Genomic DNA, 20,682 nt, shown 5'->3' with positions numbered 1-20,682 from the left:
TCACGGTTAACATACAGCTGCTGTCAGGGTGGTTTGAACTCAGGTGTTCTACTTGAAGGTCAGACCCTTTAATCATCGCCTCAACTATAAATCTGTATCACAGCAGGATTAGGATTGGAGATAGCCATAAGATATGTAACTAGATCTGACTAGGCCATGACAGATGAGAGAGGGCTGAGAGTAGAAGTATATGAAAATGAAGGTTATGCTGGCATTAGGTATTTTCTGTTCTGCAGCAGTTTGCCCTCTAGTGGTTGTTTTTGTGTATTTTTTTTACTCTGTAAGATCGAGCCAGAGGCAGTTTCACCTCCATTAATCTGTTGCCATCCATGCCTTCACAAGCTGATAAACGGCATCATCTGTGAGTAATATTGTTTGTTATCACTGAGACAACTTGTGTGCATTATTATTTGTTGTGAAGGCGTGATATAGTTTGTAGTTAGAATTTAATTTGAATGCATGTATAACCTAAGCTAGTGAGGTTAAGCTAGCTCATATGTCATGTGGTTTCTTTAACGTTTTGATCATGAGTGTGATTTCATTTGATGTTTTATTCGGGCACTCACTAAGCAGATAAATATTGTGCTCATATTTTTGAATATGTGTTTGTTATACTGTATATTGAGGCAACATTTTTATTGGTTTATTTCTGGTTTTGTCAACAGTTTCACACTTTTTCCTTATTAAATCATCCAACTCAACACATTGGCCTGTTCCCTGGATTTTGATTAGGAGAGTGTTTAGCTGTCTGTATAGCTGAGTCTACGTTCACGAGGACAACGCTTAGTGAGGACAGAACAGTGAAAAGATGAATCATCACATCAAGCTTTGAAGGAATCTCGGCAGCCTATTTCTTCGCCACCAGTAACCACTAAGTAGAAGAAAAACATCAAAGAGGCTACGTTCGCTTCTTCTGTATCTTTTTACGGGATTTGAAGACCCATTCACCTGCCTGTATTAAACGATGTCCAGCTCAAACCCTATTGACGCCGATATTCAGAGCCTGGAGGTTAGGTCAGAGTGTGCTGCCTCAGCTGCATTTTCCAAGCAAAGTTCAAATAAATCTTCAGCTAGTGCCGCTGCTGCTAAAGCTCGTGCAAAGGCGGAAGCTGCACGCACACGAGCAGCCTATGCAAAACGTCAAATAGACATGCAAGTGGAGAAAGCACGCATAGAGGCTACATTGAATGCACTAAAAGAAGAGTGTGAAGCTGAGGCTGCCTCAGCAGAGGCTCAAGTGTTTGAGGCTGCTGCGGATTTAGACAACTGTGACCTTGGGAGTAAAGCCAGTCATGCTCAAGCAACGAAGCAGTCATTACAGCGAACTGGTGAGTTCATCCAAGCACATTTCTCTTCAGGGCAGAGTTATGCTTTAGCTCAAAATGAGAAAGAAACACAGGCTGCTGCTTCTGTACCACAACACAGACACCTCCCAGATATCAAAGTTCATTGCGTCAGTCGTGACACACAACAGCCGTATCCTTCTGCTTGCTCGGCTGAAGGCCTGCACCCAGGCAACCAGAGAAAGAATCGCCCTGACCCTCTGCCTTTTAACACAGATAGAGATGTCCCCTCCATGCACACACATCGCTGCACAGACTCAACAAACCAACTTCCACCCCGCTCACCACTGGAGGCTCAAGGTGTATCTGAGTTAGCTGTATATCTGGCGCGTCGAGACCTTGTCACAGCTGGACTAAAAGTGTTTGATAACCAGCCTGCTAGTTATCTGTCATGGAAATCTAGCTTTGTTAACGCTGTGGAGGGACTTAGCCTCAAACCTAGTGAAGAACTGGACCTGCTCATTAAGTGGCTTGGTGGGGAGTCGCTACACCACGCCAAGAGGATAAGGGCAGTTTATGTCAACAATCCATTCATGGGTTTGAACATGCTTTGGCGAAGGCTGGACAAGTGTTATGGCTCTCCAGAGGCCATTGAAGCTTCTCTCTTCGATAGATTGAACCACTTCCCAAAGCTTTCAAATAGAGATCACCAGAAGCTTCAAGAACTCGGAGACCTGCTCCTAGAGATCGAAGCTGCTAAGCAAGAGGGATATTTGCCAGGGCTCAGCTTCCTAGACACTGCAAGGGGAATAAACCCTATAGCGGAGAAACTGCCCCACAATGTCCAAGAACAGTGGATAACTCAGGGGTCTCGCTATAAGAGGGAGCACCAAGTTCCATATCCCCCTTTCTCATTTTTTGTGGACTTCGTGTATAACCATGCAGAGATGAGAAATGATCCTAGCTTTGCTTTTGCTAACTTCAGTTCAGCTGTGTTCAAAGGTGACGGATCCTTCTCCAAACAATGGAAATCCAAACCTCCTTTATCCGTAAGTAAAACTGAGGTAGGAAACCCCCCCACCTCTCAGTCCTCCAAAGGACTCACCGTTGATCTAGACAGAGAGTGTCCTCTCCACAAGAAACCTCACTCCCTCAGGAAATGCAGAGGCTTTCGAGAAAGACCACTTGCAGAGCGAAGACGCTTCCTGGTGGAGCACTCCATATGTTTTAAATGTTGTGCTTCAGCAACTCACCAAGCTAAAGAGTGTAAAGCTGACACCCACTGCTCTGAGTGTGACAGCGACCGGCACATTGCAGCACTCCATCCTGGACCGGCACCTTGGGCTCCAAGTTCCAGACCACCTTCTGCAGAGCATGGTGGGGAGCCTACCGAGTGTGTCACTGACATAGCAGCCTCTTCATGCACAGCCGTGTGTGGTCAGGGTCTTAAAGGTAAATCATGTTCCAAAATCTGTCTGGTCAGTGTGTATCCCAAGGGTCGCCCAGACCAAAAGGTGAGGACATACGTGATGCTGGATGACCAAAGCAATGTGTCGCTAGCCAGATCAGCATTCTTTGACATGTTTGACATCCAGGGTGAGGCTTCCCCCTATACCCTCAAAACATGCTCAGGAATCACCGAGACTGCTGGAAGAAGGGCCTCTGGATTTATGGTGGAGTCAGCTGATGGACAGTTGCACTTATCATTGCCGACTCTTATTGAGTGCAACCTGATTCCCAATAATAGGGACGAAATCCCTACTCCAGAAGCCGCCCAAAGCCACAAGCATCTCAGGTGTATTGCTGACAGGATCCCTCCTCTTGATGCGTCAGCTGAGATACTTTTGTTACTTGGGAGGGACATCATCAGAGTTCACAAAGTGCGCAGTCAGCGTAACGGCCGTCACAACGAACCTTATGCCCAACAAGTGGACCTGGGTTGGGTAATAGTCGGTGACGTCTGTCTCGGTGGGGCTCACCGGCCGACTGTCAACACATTCAAGACCAATGTCCTTGAGAATGGACGACCAAGCTACTTCAAGCCTTGTGAGAACAGGATCATCTGCAAAGAAAAGTTCATAGAGGAACAGCTAATATCCCCTGACACACTGACTTCCAGTCGGCCAAGCTTAGGTGAGCTGGTCTTCAGCCATTCAAAAGAGGATGATAAGCTGGCACCCTTCATCGAAGATGAAATCTTCCTCCAGATCATGAACAAGGAGTTCAAGAAAGATGATTCCAACAGCTGGGTGGCTCCCCTGCCATTTCGTAGTCCAAGACCACGTTTACCAAATAATCGAGAGCAAGCCCTCAGCCGACTGATGTCACTTCGCCGTACCTTGAATAGGAAACCGGAGATGAAACATCATTTCATAGATTTCATGGAGGATATTTTCAAAAATGGACACGCTGAGCCAGCTCCTCCACCAGAGCCTGACAAAGAGTATTGGTATTTACCTTCCTTTGGTGTCTATCACCCCCAGAAACCGGGAAAAATAAGGATCGTCTTTGATTCAAGCGCACAGTTCAAAGGCATCTCATTGAATGATGTGCTCTTACAAGGCCCGGACCTCAACAACACCCTAATTGGGGTTCTCATGCGTTTCAGAATGGACCCAGTGGCTGTGATGACAGACATTCAACAGATGTTCCACAGTTTCCTAGTGAGGGAGGATCATCGGGACCACCTCCGATTCTTGTGGTTTCGTAACCACCAACTTGATGACAAAGTGCTGGAGTACCGCATGAGGGTTCATGTGTTTGGTAACTGTCCCTCGCCAGCTGTGGCCATTTATGGCCTGAAGAGGATGGCTATGGAGGGTGAAGAGGACTATGGACCCGAAGTGCGGAGCTTTGTGCACAGACATTTCTATGTTGATGATGGCCTGAAATCTTTCCTCGGTGCAGAAGATGCCATCAAAGTGCTGAAAGGTGCACAAGACATGCTAGCGCAATCCAACCTCAGACTACACAAGATTGTGTCTAACAGTGTTGAGGTCATGAGGGCATTTCCAGCTGAAGATCTTGCTAGCAACCTGCAAGACCTGGACGTGGGTCAGGACTCCCCTCCCATGCAGCGCAGCCTGGGTCTTGGTTGGGATCTTGCTACAGATACTCTAACTTTCCATGTGGACTGCGCAGAAAAACCCTTTACACGTCGGGGTGTGTTGTCTACTATCAACAGCTTATTTGACCCGTTGGGGTTCGCTGCTCCCTTCAGTGTTCAGGGCCGCCTCATTTTGAGAGAACTCACTACTGAGACTTGTGACTGGGATGCACCACTGCCCCGAGAAAAGCTTGAACAGTGGCAGAGGTGGTGCACATCTCTTCAAGACCTAAGAGAGTTGAAGATCCCAAGGGCCTACACAATGGTCCCACTCTCCACAGCTCAGAGCAAGGAGATCTGTATCTTTTGTGATGCATCTACCAAAGCTATTGCTGCTGTTGCTTATCTGAGAGTCACAGATGCTGCAGGACATAGCGAAGTTGGATTCCTGTTTGGGAAAACAAAGTTGGCACCTAAGCCTGACATCACCATCCCAAGGCTTGAGCTCTGTGCAGCCGTTCTTGCAGTGGAACTGGCAGAGGTTATGTCTGCAGAGTTGGACATTCAGGTAGACGACATCAAGCTTTTCTCAGACAGTAAAGTAGTGCTTGGGTATATATTTAATGACTCTAGACGGTTCTACGTCTATGTTCATAACAGGGTACAAAGGATCAGACGTTCAACCAACAAAAGCCAATGGAACTATGTTCCTTCTGATGTCAACCCAGCTGACCAGGCAACTAGAGCGATTCCAGCTAACCAGCTTGCAGCTTCCTCCTGGTTGTCTGGACCAGCCTTTCTTGTAGACAAGCAACATTGTCACTTAAAACAGGAAGCTTTCAGCCTAGTTGAACCCGCAACAGATGTGGAACTACGTCCAGAAGTAGTGACTTGTGCCACAAATTTGTCATTTCAGCTGGGCAGTAAACGCTTTGAGCGATTTTCAAGTTGGAGGTCACTCACCAGAGCTATTGCCAGGCTCTGCCACATTGCTTACTCCTTTACAAGGGCAGCAAAAGAAGGTCCTTGCCACAGTTGGCACAACTGCAAGCTGCTTTTCAGTCCAGACCAGCTGCATCATGCAAGGATCAGAATTCTTCTTGCTGTCCAAAGGCAGGTCTATTCAGAAGAAATACACTGCTTACAAAAGGGAGGTCAGGTCCCTAAACAGTGCTCTCTCAGCAAGCTTTGTCCTTTCATTGATTCTGAAGGTCTTCTCCGCGTCGGAGGATGACTGAAAAAGTCACAGCTCACAGCAGAAGAGGGTCAGCCAGTTATCATGCCTGGTAAACATCATGTTACCTCCTTGCTTATCAGACACTGCCATGAACAAGTCTGCCATCAAGGACGACACTTGACGGAAGGCGCTTTGAGGAGTGCTGGTTTCTGGATTGTTGGAGGAAGACGGTCTGTCAGCAGTTTGGTCTACAACTGTGTGACATGTCGAAGATTGCGTGGGAGAGAGGAGGAGCAGATAATGGCAGACCTGCCTGCTGATCGCTTGAGTACAGATCCTCCGTTCACCTTTGTTGGATTGGATGTGTTCGGACCATGGTGTGTCACCTCAAGGAGGACACGTGGAGGGCTAGCCAACAGTAAGCGTTGGGCAATCATCTTCACATGTATGAGCGTGCATGCCATACACATCGAGGTCATCGAATCAATGGATTCATCCAGCTTCATTAACGCTCTAAGACGCTTCTTTGCAGTTAGAGGGCCTGTCAAACAGCTAAGGTCAGACTGTGGTACTAATTTTGTTGGAGCCTGTCGAGAGCTTGGGATCACTTCCAAAGGCTGTAACAACAAGGAAGTGTCCAACTACCTGTCTGATCAGGGCTGTGTATGGCTGTTTAACCCTCCCCACTCTTCACACATGGGGGGAAGCTGGGAGAGGATGATCGGTGTCACACGTCGGATCCTTGACGCAATGTTCCTCAAGCTTGGGTCTTTTCAGCTCACACATGAGGTCCTGACAACATTTATGGCAGAGGTAACTGCAATTGTCAATTCCAGACCACTTACTTCAGTGTCCACAGATCCAGACGAACCTCTCATCCTCACTCCTGCTATGCTGCTAACTCAGAAGATTGCTGTACTTCCTGTTCCTCCTGGTAACTTTGATGATAGTAATATCTTCAGACGTCAGTGGCATCAGGTTCAAAGCTTGGCCAACACATTCTGGGAGAGGTGGAAAAGGGAGTACCTCAGTAGTCTACAAGGTCGAAAGAAATGGAGAACGGAGAGACCTAATCTCATGGACGGACACGTTGTTCTAATGAAAGACAATTCACTGAAGAGACATGACTGGCCCACAGGACTGATCACAAGGACTTTTCCAAGTGACGATGGGAAGGTCAGGAAGGTCGAGGTGAAAGTTTTCAGAGACAGTGTTCCAAAACTTTACTTAAGGCCAGTGTCTGAAGTTATACTCCTGTTGCAGAGAAACTCTGTCAAGTGATGTGCAGTTTGACATCCTGGGGATGTCAGGTGGGGAGTATGCTGGCATTAGGTATTTTCTGTTCTGCAGCAGTTTGCCCTCTAGTGGTTGTTTTTGTGTATTTTTTTTACTCTGTAAGATCGAGCCAGAGGCAGTTTCACCTCCATTAATCTGTTGCCATCCATGCCTTCACAAGCTGATAAACGGCATCATCTGTGAGTAATATTGTTTGTTATCACTGAGACAACTTGTGTGCATTATTATTTGTTGTGAAGGCGTGATATAGTTTGTAGTTAGAATTTAATTTGAATGCATGTATAACCTAAGCTAGTGAGGTTAAGCTAGCTCATATGTCATGTGGTTTCTTTAACGTTTTGATCATGAGTGTGATTTCATTTGATGTTTTATTCGGGCACTCACTAAGCAGATAAATATTGTGCTCATATTTTTGAATATGTGTTTGTTATACTGTATATTGAGGCAACATTTTTATTGGTTTATTTCTGGTTTTGTCAACAGTTTCACACTTTTTCCTTATTAAATCATCCAACTCAACACATTGGCCTGTTCCCTGGATTTTGATTAGGAGAGTGTTTAGCTGTCTGTATAGCTGAGTCTACGTTCACGAGGACAACGCTTAGTGAGGACAGAACAAAGGTTAATGTTATATTCATTCATGTTTCAAATCAGTGAAAGGTTATATTTCATACATCTACTACATCTATTTAATAGTGAAATTATTTAGTTAAGACAAATATGAATATTAATTACTGGTATGCAGTACTTTGTGTTAAAAAATAACAGGACGGGACTTTAAGTATCACAATTTCCAAGCTTTAAACAAGCCTCATTCTACCTCTTGTTTCATTTAAAGTTTAATGATTAGCTATATCAGCTCTGAGGGTCATCTTGTTTGTAATGATAATGGAAAGGTTGACAGATTAGATCAGGTAGGAATCTCTGTGGACTGTGATGTTTGCAGATGAAACTGTGTTCTGAAGTAGGTGTGGGAAAGAGTGGATGGGTGGAGGAAAGATTTGGAGAGAAGAGGGATGAAAGTCACCAGAAGCAAGACAGAATACATGTGTTTGAATGAAAGGCAGACTTGTATAACTGTGAAGATGCAAAGGGTAGAGGTGGAGTGTGTGGAGATGATAGTCGAGGTGATTTGTGAGGTACAAATAGCAGTAAGAGTGAAAGGAAGATGGTGGTACTAAAAAGACAGGAAGCCAAGCTGGAGATGGCAAAGCAGAAGATACTAAGATTTCCACTGTCAGTGACCAGGATGGAAAGGATTAGAAATGGGCATCAGAAGGACAACTCAGGTTGAGCAATATGGAGACAAATTTAGAGAGCCAAGGCTAAGATGGTTTGGACATGTGCAGAGAAGAGAGAGTGCATACACTGGATAAAGGATGCTGACACTGAGGCTGCCAGGTGGGACAAAAAGAGGAAGATCACTGTGAACATTCATGGATGTTGTGAGAGGAGACATGCAGAAGAGGATATAATAGGATAAGATTTGCTGTGGTGAGCCCAAAAGCAACCAGCTAAAAGAAGAAGAAGATAAACACTATATCATTTTAATATGATCATGCTGCCCATTGGATTTTTACCCAACATTGTAAACAGCCTTGACTGTTTTTGTATTTTAATAAAATTCAATTGAACCAAATTTCAGGAACCCAGTGGCATAGTGATGCAGTGACTAGCACTGTCAGCTCACAGCATGTCCCGGGTAGCAGAGGGATTCCTTTGTGTATTCTGCATGGATTCTCTACTAGTACTCCAGATTTTCTCCCACAATTCACAAAGCATGTTTATTAGGTTAATCAGTGATTGTTATTTGCTTGTAGGGGTGAAGTTGTCTGTGCCTCTGTGTTAGCCCTGTGACAGACTGGTGACCTGTCCTGGGGGTACACTGTCTCTTGTCGTAAGGCAGCTGTGTGTACTGTCATGATATATTTCTACTGTTGCTGGTCTAAATGAAAGCAAACAACTGTCAAAGCGCACCTTACTTTGTGGTCAACCTGACATTGGAAACATAGTTGTGTTTGCCGCTGCAGTTTGCTCTATGTGCGATATTTCATCATTCAAGAGTTCACTTTGTGATTTTTGCCAAGAAGTATTGCAACTAGGAGAAGCCATAGTGATCTTTTACTTGGAAAAGTACTTGGCAGTGTGTGCAGCATGAAATTAGATTTCAGTTTCTATTATTATTCCCCGGTTTCTTTATGAAAACAACACTGTTTGCTGCCTCCAAAATTTGGAAGCTGGTATAGTATAAAACCACATTTTCAGATACCACTGGTAGCAATGACTTTCATCAGATCGGCAATAATAGAAGTATTATCCCATGAGCATATGCATTAAAACAACAATTTTCGAATGATTTTAACATTTGGTCTCTCGTTGATTAAACAGGAAAAACAAGTGGTGGTTTTTGAACAAAGCAATCTCGACAAAGCAGCGGTGCCTTTATTTTGACATGAGCAGTTGCCACATACAAATGGTTATCTAAAAGAAATCACTGTCTTGATAATATTTTTTCATCTCAAAATCATTCAAGCTTGTGGTGTTGTTTTCCCTGATGTTATTGACTTTTCAGTCATGTGTAAATTTCAGTTATTGGCCAGTAACTTGTTCTAAACATGGCTTTTAGAGGTTTCTTTGCAGTATGGGGACTCTTTCTTTTTGTTAATGGTTGTTTAGGCCTTAGGTTTTCTCCATATCTTTGTCCATAACCAGCGGCTGGTTTGTCTTTAAAATGACATTTCTCAGTGGATTCGCACACGAGTTAATGCACATGTGACTTTCCCTACATTTGAAATAAATTTGATTCCCCTGCAACCATTTTTTCTTCGTATTTTTATTTATGTTTTATTGATTATATTTTTATTAACTAGATATTGTGTTAAATGAGCTTTAAAATGTGTTTTTGCGAGAGAATAAAGACAAAAAAACCAGCCATCCATCCATCTTCATCCGCTTTATCCGGGGCCGCAGCTCAATGCAGCAGCTTCGGCAATGGAGACGCTGAATATGGTCCATTCGGACTCAATGTCCCCAGTCTCCCTCAGAATGCTGTTGAAGCTCTGCCGGAGGTGTGCGTTAAAGATCTCACGGACTGGGGCCTCTGCTAGATGTTCCCAGCACACCCTAACTATGCGTTTAGGTGCACCAGGTCTGTCCAGCGTCCTCCCCCGCCATCTGATCCAACTCACCACCAGGTGGTGATCAGTTGACAGCTGAGCCCCTCTCTTTACCCAAGTGTCCAGAACATACGGTCGCAGGTCTGGTGATACGATTACAAAATCGATCATCGACCTGCGGCCTAGAGCGTCCTGGTGCCACGTGCACTTATGGACACTCTTATGTTCGAACAAGGTGTTTGTTATGGCCAAACTGTGATTTGCACAGAAGTCCAATAACAAAACACCGCTCGGGTTCAGATCAGGGAGGCCATTCCTCCCAGTCACGCCCCTCCAGGTCTCGCTGTAATTACCCACGTGAGCTTTGAAGTCTCCCAGCAAGACAATAGAGTCTCCAGGATGAGCACCTTCCAGCACCCCACCCAGGGACTCTAAGAAGGCTGGGTACTCTGAACTGCCACTCGGCGCATAAGCGCAGATGACAGTCAGGACCCGTTCCCCGACCCTAAGGCGCAGGGAACAAACCCTCTAATCCACCGGGAAAAACCCCAACGTACCGGCAGCAAGCCGAGGGGATATTAGAATACCCACCCCAGCCCGCCGCCTCTCACCAGGGGCAACTCCAGACTGAGACAGAGTCCAGCCCCTCTCCAGGAGACTGGTTCCAGAGCCCAAGCCATGCATAGAAGTAAGGCCGACTATATCTAACCTCACGCACTAACTCAGGCTCCTTCCCCACCAGAGAGGTGACATTCCATGTCCCGATTGACAGTCTTGGCAGTCGGGGATCAGTCCGCCAGGGCCTCCACTCCTGGCCGCCACCCGGCACACAATGCACCCGACCCCTATGGCACCTCCTGCGGGTGGTGGGCCTGCGGGAGGATGGACCCATGTCCCCTTTTCGGGCTATGCCCGGCCGGCCACCAGACGCTCGCCCTCGGGCACCCTCCCCGGGCCTGGCTCCAGGGCGGGGCCCCGTTAACCCTATCCCGGGCAGGGTAAACTGTTCCCTCGATGTTTTCGAAGACAAAAAAACATTATAAAGATATAGGAAGATTCTGAAGTTTGAGCCTTTGTGCAGACCTTAGACCACTAAGCATAGTTCTGGTTTCTTCAATTAACATTTCTCTGTCTAATAAGTATATATTGAATTCCTTATATAGGTTTTAAAAGTTTGACTTCTTAAAATCTTGATAAATTTGATGTTTGCAGTACAGATTTTGGCAAACATTGGCAAGAAAATTGTAAACTCGCTGACATTTTATGCTGGATCACTTTCACCTATTTTTAAGTAACTTCTTTTTTTTGCCCCACATAAAAATATATTTTACAAAAACACAACTTTAACGTCTTTTTAAAAATCCCTTGACACAGAGCTTGGACAAAGTAACAAGCCTGAACTGAGGGAAACAATTATAACCAACCAAATGAGGTACATCTGTAGGGGGGGGGGGGGGGGGGGGGGGTGTGCGCGCGCGTGTGTGTGTGTAATATTGAGCTTCTGGCTTGCCCCCATTGAAAGAAAACACAAAATGATCACTTTCAAGTTGGCTGAAATTTTATTGATATCATCTAATGAGGTGAAATACAAAGAGTAACACAGCAAGAGCTCGTGCAAATTGGGAAGTCAGGATTACAAAAATATGCTAATGAGTTCTCTGACCATTATTTTTCAAAAACAGTCACATACCAAACTTACTTACTTACAAAACATCAGTTCTTTCTGTTCAAACTATATTGCAATTCAGTCATAACAATGTCTGTCTGGAAATGGACTTTCAGAGATTTCAATTCCTTTTCTTTCAATACACATGTGAACACAGAACAAGTCAAAAAGATCATGTGTCGCCCATTGCCAGCACTTGTCTGCTTAAAACCTTGCTAATTTATGTAGTCAAACCTTGGACCACTTTGTTTTATGAGCTCTGCACAAGTTCTTTTTTTCATCAAATTCACATAAATGTTTTCTTTTTCTACCTATACTGTCAAATTTGCACACTAAATTTGCCTTTTCCACACTATCCTACACTCACAGAAAACCACAGTTGTCTCTGAATTAACAGCTTATTACTGCCAAGTTGTTACACTCAGCCAGTTTGTAGTCTAGGCTGGAGCAGGCTGGGGTCACCACAGTTTGTGACTTAGTGGGACTGCAAGCCTGAAAAACTGGAAGTGAAGATCGCTACAAGGTCATGTCTTTTGGCCTTGCAGACTGTGGATGGCGTTCACAGCAGGCATGCACGCTTGGCCAATGTACTAGTATGCCGGACGGTAGCTCGAAATTATGAGAAATTCACATTTGGGAGAGTTCAGGCATAGGAGAGAATAAAGGGCACTACGACAGGTTAACTGCCAGACTACACTGAAGGAGGTCATAACATTTGTATGTTCATGGAGTTCGGAACCTTAGAGGTCTCCCTGTTTGCTATATAAAACTTTTATATGATAGCATGTTGCTGATTTAAGGGCAAGTCGTGAGGTTATGGCATTAGAGACAAAAGACACGTTGATCCATGCACGCGGGAGGGTTATCTGCTCTGCAGGGAGGTCAAAAGAGTACAAGAGTTACCTTTACAGACTGTGGGAGGTGGGAGGCTTTGCAGAATGTGTTTGTGGGCATTTCTTTCTCCTGTATATAATATACAAAATTAAAAGGGTTGACAGTTCAGTGGAAACTATGGTTTAGTAGTTGGGAAATGAAGACTTTCCAAAAAAAAAAAAAAAAAATTAAACCACTTTTCTCCCCAGATAAATTTGTCAAAAACTTAAAGAACATTATTTTTAATATATTCAAAAGTCATAATCATGACTTAATTCAATATCAAAAAATCTGTGTTTCTGTTTAAAAGCCAATTAATCTAAACCATCAAAACAGGCTGCCATTCAAAGATGTTTCTTTAAGAAAGGGAAGTTATGTATGTACATACTGCTGTAACTGTCTCTGTAAAACCAGAATATGTGTCCTTGAAGTAAAGACAGCTGTACACCGTAGCCTTGCTCCTGATCCTAAATTGTGTACATAGTGAAATATTTTAATCAACTTTGTCATAATTACTAATAATATTTTCCCTCAAGATTAGCTTTTCTCAAACCACTTGCTATCAGATTGTATCTTGTTATAGCGACAGATAAATCTGGTACCTCAACAAAATTTCTTCTCTTTCTGACACCAAAGTTGAGCAGAAGTGCAGTTTAGAAAAAGTGGGACATCTGAAAAAACTTCTCTCTACATGTAAGCTTGATAAAGTCTGAATCGAAGCTGCACTCACTTTCTGATGGTGTCACTTCTTTAAAAACTTCATGTTCGATTAAGTTGTCTCACTTGGATTGACTCACTCAAAATTAAATTATTAGAAGTTCATGGGAATATATAATAAGCTCCACCTCACTAGTGTGACCTCGACGATGACTCCAGCAGATAGAAGAGCAGTTAAAATCTGATTTCACAAAGACAATATTTCACTCAGTTTCAATATCACCCCAAGTTACTCCAACCAAAGCACTGCCTGGCATCTGTGTCTGCTAATAGGGTCATTAATATTCATATCTTCAGAGATGAGATGGGAAACACACTGAACAAAATTTCACACACACACATAAGTACACGCACACACCACAAAGAGAAATCAGTTGGCTGCTCAAATATAATTACTTGACTGCTGACTGCCATTTAGGAAGATGCCTAGATAGATTATTTTTGTCTCTCCTTCCCCCTCTCTGTGTATGTATCTTTCCTTATCTTTTGAGTTTAGCAATATTTTCTGTCCTTTTCTTTTTCTCCCACCAATCATCAGTCTTCTCTGAAACACTGCTTGGCAGGCTCCACAATGTTTGATGCAATTTACAAGTGTTTTCCTGTTGTAACTTTCAACGACGCCTTGTTCGCTGAATTATAAAGTATGCGTTTGTCTTTCCCATGAAATAGTAGCCTTTCAACCATGAAAACTGATGAAGGACATGAGAGATAAAATATGCAGTTTTTATTTTCACTTAAGCTCTTCCTGTTTCCAAGTACATAAATTGCATGGTGAAACTGACTAACACTGACAGGTTTATATTGTTGCAAATACATGACCTCAGTCCTTCACTGGAAGTATTGTCGATGCAACTTAATTCTTGACCTTGCAAACAGTTTCTAACAAAAAAGTCTCACTGCAAGTTTTTCAAGTTGATGTTATTAAGCTAACGATAATACCTGAACAAATTTTAAACTATCATATATGGGTTAATGACATTACAAAATACAAACCGTGCAAAAATATTCACATATTATCTTTACAAATAGCATTTAAAAATTTATCATATTAATGTATTTAATATGATAAAGTTTGTAACAGTTATGTGTGTTGGGATGTGTTTTGAAAGTACATTAGAAATACTAATACTGTGTTTGCAGTTTAGTTAATTGGGTAAATTAAACTGAACATATTGCAGTTAAAAATGGCTTTTGGGTGTGAGACAGGAGGCCACAGGGTTACTGCCAATGCACAAAGCACTGAGTAAATTATAAAATGAAGGCAGTTCTCATTTTGAAAACCTACGCAGGAGGATTGTTTCCCCTAAACCTTATACCACGCATGAGAGCAGCAGAACTTTTCTCAAGCATGTTTGCCGATTTTGTTTTATCCCCAGTTTCTTTCGTGTGAAACTGTGGAGGGTGGATGTGTCATCAGATGTACAAATATATAAACTATACAATACCACAGTGGTTCCCAAACCTTTTTTGCTAGGCCCCCCTTTGTTTTACAAGAAAGATGTAAATAGTCAGATTACAGTATTTTGTCTATATCTTCAGGTTTTACATGCTTACATATACACACACAGTTACTGTCCCTCCATTTACAAAGGCAGAGGCGTCACTGTGTAATTATTTTACATGTAGTTGTTTTTTTCCTGTGTAATAATATTCAACATTGCTATCAATACATTTTTCAAAAAATGCCTCTCTGTGCAAAATGGGTTTAAAAACATAAACAGCTGTGGGATGCTGTTTGTCCGTGATTTAGATGGGGGGGGAACAAATTGTGGCAGTATCAGCCTGATGTTATTTGTATCCCGCTGTAACTTTACTGTATAAAGAGCTAACATCTCCAAAATGTCAGGAGTAGTTAGTCATTACAACAAGTGTTTGTGAACTAAAAATCAAGAATGTGGGATACTGTTTGTCCGTGATGTGGAGAGCCCAGCGCTGCTCCTGACGAAGGGAAAACCAATTCTGCAGGGGAGACCTACCTTGGCACTTGTGCAGGTGAAACCAAAGGGAAGATATGCCTCACCATATTTTCTAGTCTTTGGCTTAGAATGAAGCATAGCTGAATAACATATTCAGCTATGCTTCATCTCCTGCTTTGCATTTGTGTGGACAGAATTATAAAAATAGCTTTATGAAAAATGAATAGCTGCCGAAACCTACTGCCAAGGGTTGTCCCATCAGTGGAAGCAAGAACTGCAATCAAGCATTTGTGATAATCAACAATGATTCTTTCACATTGCTGTGGAGGAATTTTGGCCTATTCTTATTTGCCAAAATATTTTACTTCAGTGGATGATTTTCAGGCATGAATGGGCAGTTTGTGGTATGGCAAAGCACATTAATCGGATTTATTTAAGACTTTGGCTTGGACACTCCAAAACCTAGATTGTGGGGGTTTTTTTGTTTGTTTGTTTTGTTTTGTTAAGCCATTCACCGGTAGACTTGCTGGTGTGTTTCAGGTCATCATCCTCTGCGAGTGCTTTTGATCTTTAGGGCATGAACCGATGCATGCACATAATCCTTAAGAATTTTCTGGTAGAGAGCACATTTCATTGTTCCATGAATTATGGCAAGTCGTCCACGTCCTGAAGCAGCAAAGCAAGCCAGACCGTCACACAGCCACCACCATATCTGACTGTTGGTATGATTCTTTTTATGAAATTCTGTGTTAGTTCTGATGATGTAACCAAACTGGTTGGTCAGCCTAAAGAATATTTTCCCAAAAGTCATCTTGATGTTATTTGGTAAATGTGAGACATGTCTTTGTATTCTGGTCCGGAGTGGTTTTTGCTTTTTGCTTTTTTTGGGACTTTCAATGACGAAATCTCTCTCCAAAGTAAAAATGGATGACATTTTTACTCCACCTCTTTCTTACTGTTAAATCTTGAACGCTGACCACTGGTTTTTTTTATTTTTTATTTTTTTACCTAAAATAACAAATAAATAAAAAACTTTAGTGAGGCAATCTTTGTCTAATACTAAGCATTTTTTGATCATCTGAAATATGTAAGTGTGATACCAGTCAGTATGGTGTGGTCACCATTTGCCTAATGCAGTGCAATGCATCTCCGTCACATAGACTTGATCAGGTTGTTGATTGTGGGGGGAATGTTGGTCCACTCCTGTTCAATAGCTGTGCAAAGTTGCTGAACTTTGCACAGCTATTGGACTGTGCAAGGAACTGGAACACACTGTTGTATACGCTGATCCAGAGCATCCCAGACATGCTCAATGGGTGACATGTCTGTTAAGTATGCTGGCCATGCAAGAACTGGGATGTTTTCAGCTTCCAGGAACTGTATACAGATCCTTGCAATATGGGGCCGTGCATTGTCATGCTGCAACATGAGGTGAGGGTTGTGGATGAATGGCACAACAATGGGCCTCAGGATCTCTTCACAGTATCTCTGTGCATTCAGAATGCCATGAATAAAATCCACCTGTGTTCATTGTCTCCCCCCCCCCCCCCCCCCCCCCCTTGCCCAGTTTGGTTCTTTTGCGATCAGATTTATTATCTAAAGGCCAAGAAAGATGCCCAATGGATTTACTTTACCAAACGGACCATCCCGGCCTTGCCGTATTGGTCCATTTGATTCACCTTTGTTTTTATTGTTTATTTTATTTTATTTTCACTTGCTACACACGGGACAGACATGACTGGGGGAAAGAAAAGGGAGAAAGAAAGAGAGGTAGGGAAAGAAAAACAGCAGGGAAAAGGAACAGTGATAAAGGGCAAAAAACGAAAACAAACAAAACAAACAGACAAAAAATACATATATCAATCACCTTGAATACAAACCACTGGAATTTGTAGCATCTGTTAATTTCATGGATGTGTCCATGTCCTATTAACAAAGGTTGGAGATGTATTTGTTCACATTTAAGCTGAGCATAAAGTTAGTGTTATGTGGCTTGTGTAGTTGTGGTTAAATCAAATGTCCAGGAACTTTGAAAGTAATGGAAATGTGGAGATGAGAAAGTGGATCCAAGCACAGACAATGATGCAGGAGAATGTTTTAAACTGAAAATGAGCCTTTGTGGCTGTATGAAAACACTACAAAAAAAAACTAGCAAAGGGGAACTGAGAACACTAACAAAACCTGAAGAAACAGCTAAACTAAAGAACATGAGGAACATAGAAATCATAGCAAAACCTGACAACCGGGAATGAGGCGTCTGAGACATGGAACACTGAGGAGGAAATGCAGAAAGAAACACCGGTGATGATAAACAGACAATCCGACAAGGAACAGAGATAAACGCACAGAATATATACACATCGGGGGAAACGAGGAAATGGCACACAGGAGGGAGACAAAGTGGAACCTAATTAGACCAGATGAGAAAACGGGGAAGCAAAACTCAAAACACCGAACACAGGACACAAGACACTGCAAAGTAAAACAAGAAACATGAGACAATCACAAACACTCAGACTAGACACTGCGACAAAGAGACACGGCGGACTGGGGAGTCAGAGGAAACACTGAACATGGAGCACAGGAGCACAAATCAAAAGACTAGAAATGACAAATGATGAACTCAAAGACAATAATAATTCAAAATACAAAACCGTGACAGTAAAAATGTATATGTGTGTGTGTGCACACGTGTTGTTGGACATGGAGTTAAAGGTAGACGACTGAAACCAATGAAAAGCCTGAAAAAATGATGTTTCAAGCTAAAATGTCAGTCAAAATGGCTGTTTATCTGAATAAAGGGAAAAACACAGAAACAAATAATATTAAAATTAGAAGAATAAGTGACGTGTCCACAGGGCACTGTCCAGAGTTTTTCAAATTATGGCTGAGTGAATTGTTTTCATGTCAGCCTTCAAAATCCTTTCCCCCAAATGGATTTACAGTGTTTGAAATTAAATGCTTCAAGTATTCCATTACAGATTTACACAATCCCCAGAACAATAAGGGATTTCTTGTTTAGTGGCTTCCGTGACTGTTCAAATACCTGGGAGGCTGAATCAAGAATTCACAGTGGTTCAAATATTTGATGTTTTCAGATGGATATCTGCCCACTGCTGACTCAGACAGAAATAATCACTATTTACTTTTCCTTTCAGTCCAGTGATTTCTTCTGCTCTTTTGAGCTCAATATTAACTCCATTACTCATTTAGTCATGTTTGATTTGTGTACAATGAATAAACAATACTGTAATCCTTAAAATATTTTTAGCTTTAGGCTTTTGAACTAAGTCTGACAACTCTCTCTCACTCTCTCTTTTTCTGTGTGTGTGTCTTCGACTTTACGTGCATATCAAAATTAGTGATTCAACAAGGTGAGAAATTACCATTGCTGCTTTAAGAAGTCCAGACGCTTTCCTTTCCAAGCTCCTTAGACTGTTATATATATATATATATATATATATATATATATATATATATATATATATATATATATATATATATATAGAGAGAGAGAGAGAGAGAGAGAGAGAGAGAGAGAGATATCAACAGGTATAAAATCACTGCATGTTGACCAATCTATTCTTCAGAAAATAGCCTCATCATTCATGGAAGATCCCTCTGACCTCTGTTCGTTCTCTAAAGATTTTCTTAATTCCGTGTAATGCATTTGTGTTTCCCTAATAAGCAAAAATAAATAAACACAAATAGTTAAAACCAGGGTCTTAACTAACTTCTGAGGAAAATGTGTCTTCATAAGACAGTTTATATTAATTTCTATGTCATTTTGATGTTATGTTTGTTTGTTGGTTAGCAAGAGAACATGTACTCAGTAGATTATTTATTTTGAACAAACCTATTTTACCTTTACCACATATCTGGGACAAATGGAACAGAGGAAAATATTAGCCAGTGAACTTTGTTACAAGTGAAGATCTTTGTTGATATTCAGAATAAATACAAAATTTTAAGGTTTCTACACCTGTACGCAGAATATACTCCTTTAGTCACATTTCTTAAGACTATTTTTCTTGCAGACAAATGGTTGAGCATTTATTTTGGTGGATTAACTTTAGAGATCCAGGATTGTCTGGAAGTCAAGACCTCCAAATTGGCTTTTATGACCAAGAGAGACGGGAAGAGATGAGAAGAGAGCACTGAAGTATTTCCTCTGAGTAGTGAATGCAAGAAATGTGTGTAGACAGAAATGGAGAAAAGGGGGTTTAAAAGGGGAATAAGACGCAACGAACAAAAAGTGAGTGAGAAATAGAGTTGAAGTATTTCCTCAGGGGTAAGAGCTGTCTTTTAGCTGGATGTTTGAAGATTGTAAATCCATTCTCTATGGATATTTATCATTTCCCCTGTGAATGTGCATTCCCAACCAGCTGCAATTTATCAAGGTAGACAGACAGGGAGAAAGAGGGCGTGGTTGCAGGGCAGAAAGAGAAAATAGGGAAGCGAAATGCACAATTTGGATGGAATCACTTTTGGAGACTGTGGTTAAGAAATTGTTAATACAGGACATCTGCAATATTTGTGTATGATTTGCATAAGGTAAGAGCTTTCTGCAATTACCGTCACAAATTACAGAGTTCGTACTGCTGCAATTCCATCACACACGAAAAATTGTCAGACGCATCATTCAGCTCGTGAATTGAGTGTATGAAAATTACCTGCTATGACATTAATCCATCATGACTGCGAAAGGAAGGAAATTTCACATTACTGGACAACTTAAGGTGGCACAAAATCCATCTCAATACAATTTGTTAGCATAGTAGCATTTGCTGATTAGCACTAAGCGCGATGTACGACTGAGAATATACTTGAAGGTCAATTAACCAAAGAATTGGACAAACTAGAAACCAGATGGAAAGAGAAGCAATCACTTTAATCTGTTCAACTTGAGAGGGGAAGGTGTTTACCGAATTTTACGACAATTTATCTGATGCAGTTTCATCCAAAACAGCAATTGTCAAACATATTGGTGCTGAGGGAGATTACTAAATTAGTATAATTTGAGAGCATAAATGTCCATCAAAACAAGGAATAATTAACTTGATAGTGATAACTTTCTTGTTATGACGTCGAGCTGAGAAGAAGAGCAGGATACAGTGACAAAAAACAGTCTCGCCGAATGATTTTGGGAATGTATTGCATTGGTGGGAAGAGACTCAAATAATAATATCTGTCAACAGGAACATTTAGAGAGAAAATTTTACTCATTTGAACAGAAGAGGCACCTCAGTCACATCAAACAGGTAAGACTCTACCTGCCACCAGCTGCTCTCCGAACAGTAGACGTGTTCTCAGGATTAGAGATCACCAACCTCTGAGAATGAGAGAAAAGCAGTTTTTGATTTCGGAGTGGGTTAGTGTCATTGTGTTTACAGCTGTTAGATAAAAAAAAACAAATCTGTCAAACCACTGCCTCCGTATTTGATGCAATACTTTGATGCAAAAATTTATTTAAAACTCTTGTAGTTTTTCACCAGCTTTTGACTGAAGAGGAACAAGAAAGGGCTACTTGATGGGAAAAGGCATAAGAGATGTTAAGGACACATTTCCTTTAGGGCAGAGTGTATTGCTCCT

At 41.9% G+C, this 20,682-nt stretch overlaps 2 protein-coding genes across 2 annotated transcripts; both read left to right on the top strand.

The window, feature by feature from the left end:
• Window positions 1-239: 239 nt before the first annotated feature.
• LOC309719525 (uncharacterized protein) lies at window positions 240-5,563 on the top strand (the record flags this gene model as incomplete). The annotated part of the gene is made up of 2 exons (XM_082555684.1): window positions 240-361; window positions 666-5,563. Exon 2 carries the CDS (start codon window positions 965-967, stop codon window positions 5,561-5,563), a length of 4,599 nt encoding a protein of 1,532 aa, XP_082411810.1. The 5' UTR covers window positions 240-361; window positions 666-964.
• LOC309718188 (uncharacterized protein) lies at window positions 5,497-7,507 on the top strand. Its single transcript, XM_082553214.1, has 2 exons — window positions 5,497-6,981; window positions 7,286-7,507. The coding sequence occupies exon 1, from the start codon at window positions 5,609-5,611 to the stop codon at window positions 6,785-6,787; it is 1,179 nt and encodes a 392-aa protein (XP_082409340.1). The 5' UTR covers window positions 5,497-5,608; the 3' UTR covers window positions 6,788-6,981; window positions 7,286-7,507.
• Window positions 7,508-20,682: the final 13,175 nt, after the last annotated feature.

Source organism: Aulonocara stuartgranti, assembly GCF_965226115.1.
Source record: "Aulonocara stuartgranti genome assembly, chromosome: 12".
NCBI lineage: Eukaryota > Metazoa > Chordata > Actinopteri > Cichliformes > Cichlidae > Aulonocara > Aulonocara stuartgranti.
Note: the sequence above shows the minus strand (reverse complement) of the source record. Positions and strands in the feature narration are given on the sequence as shown.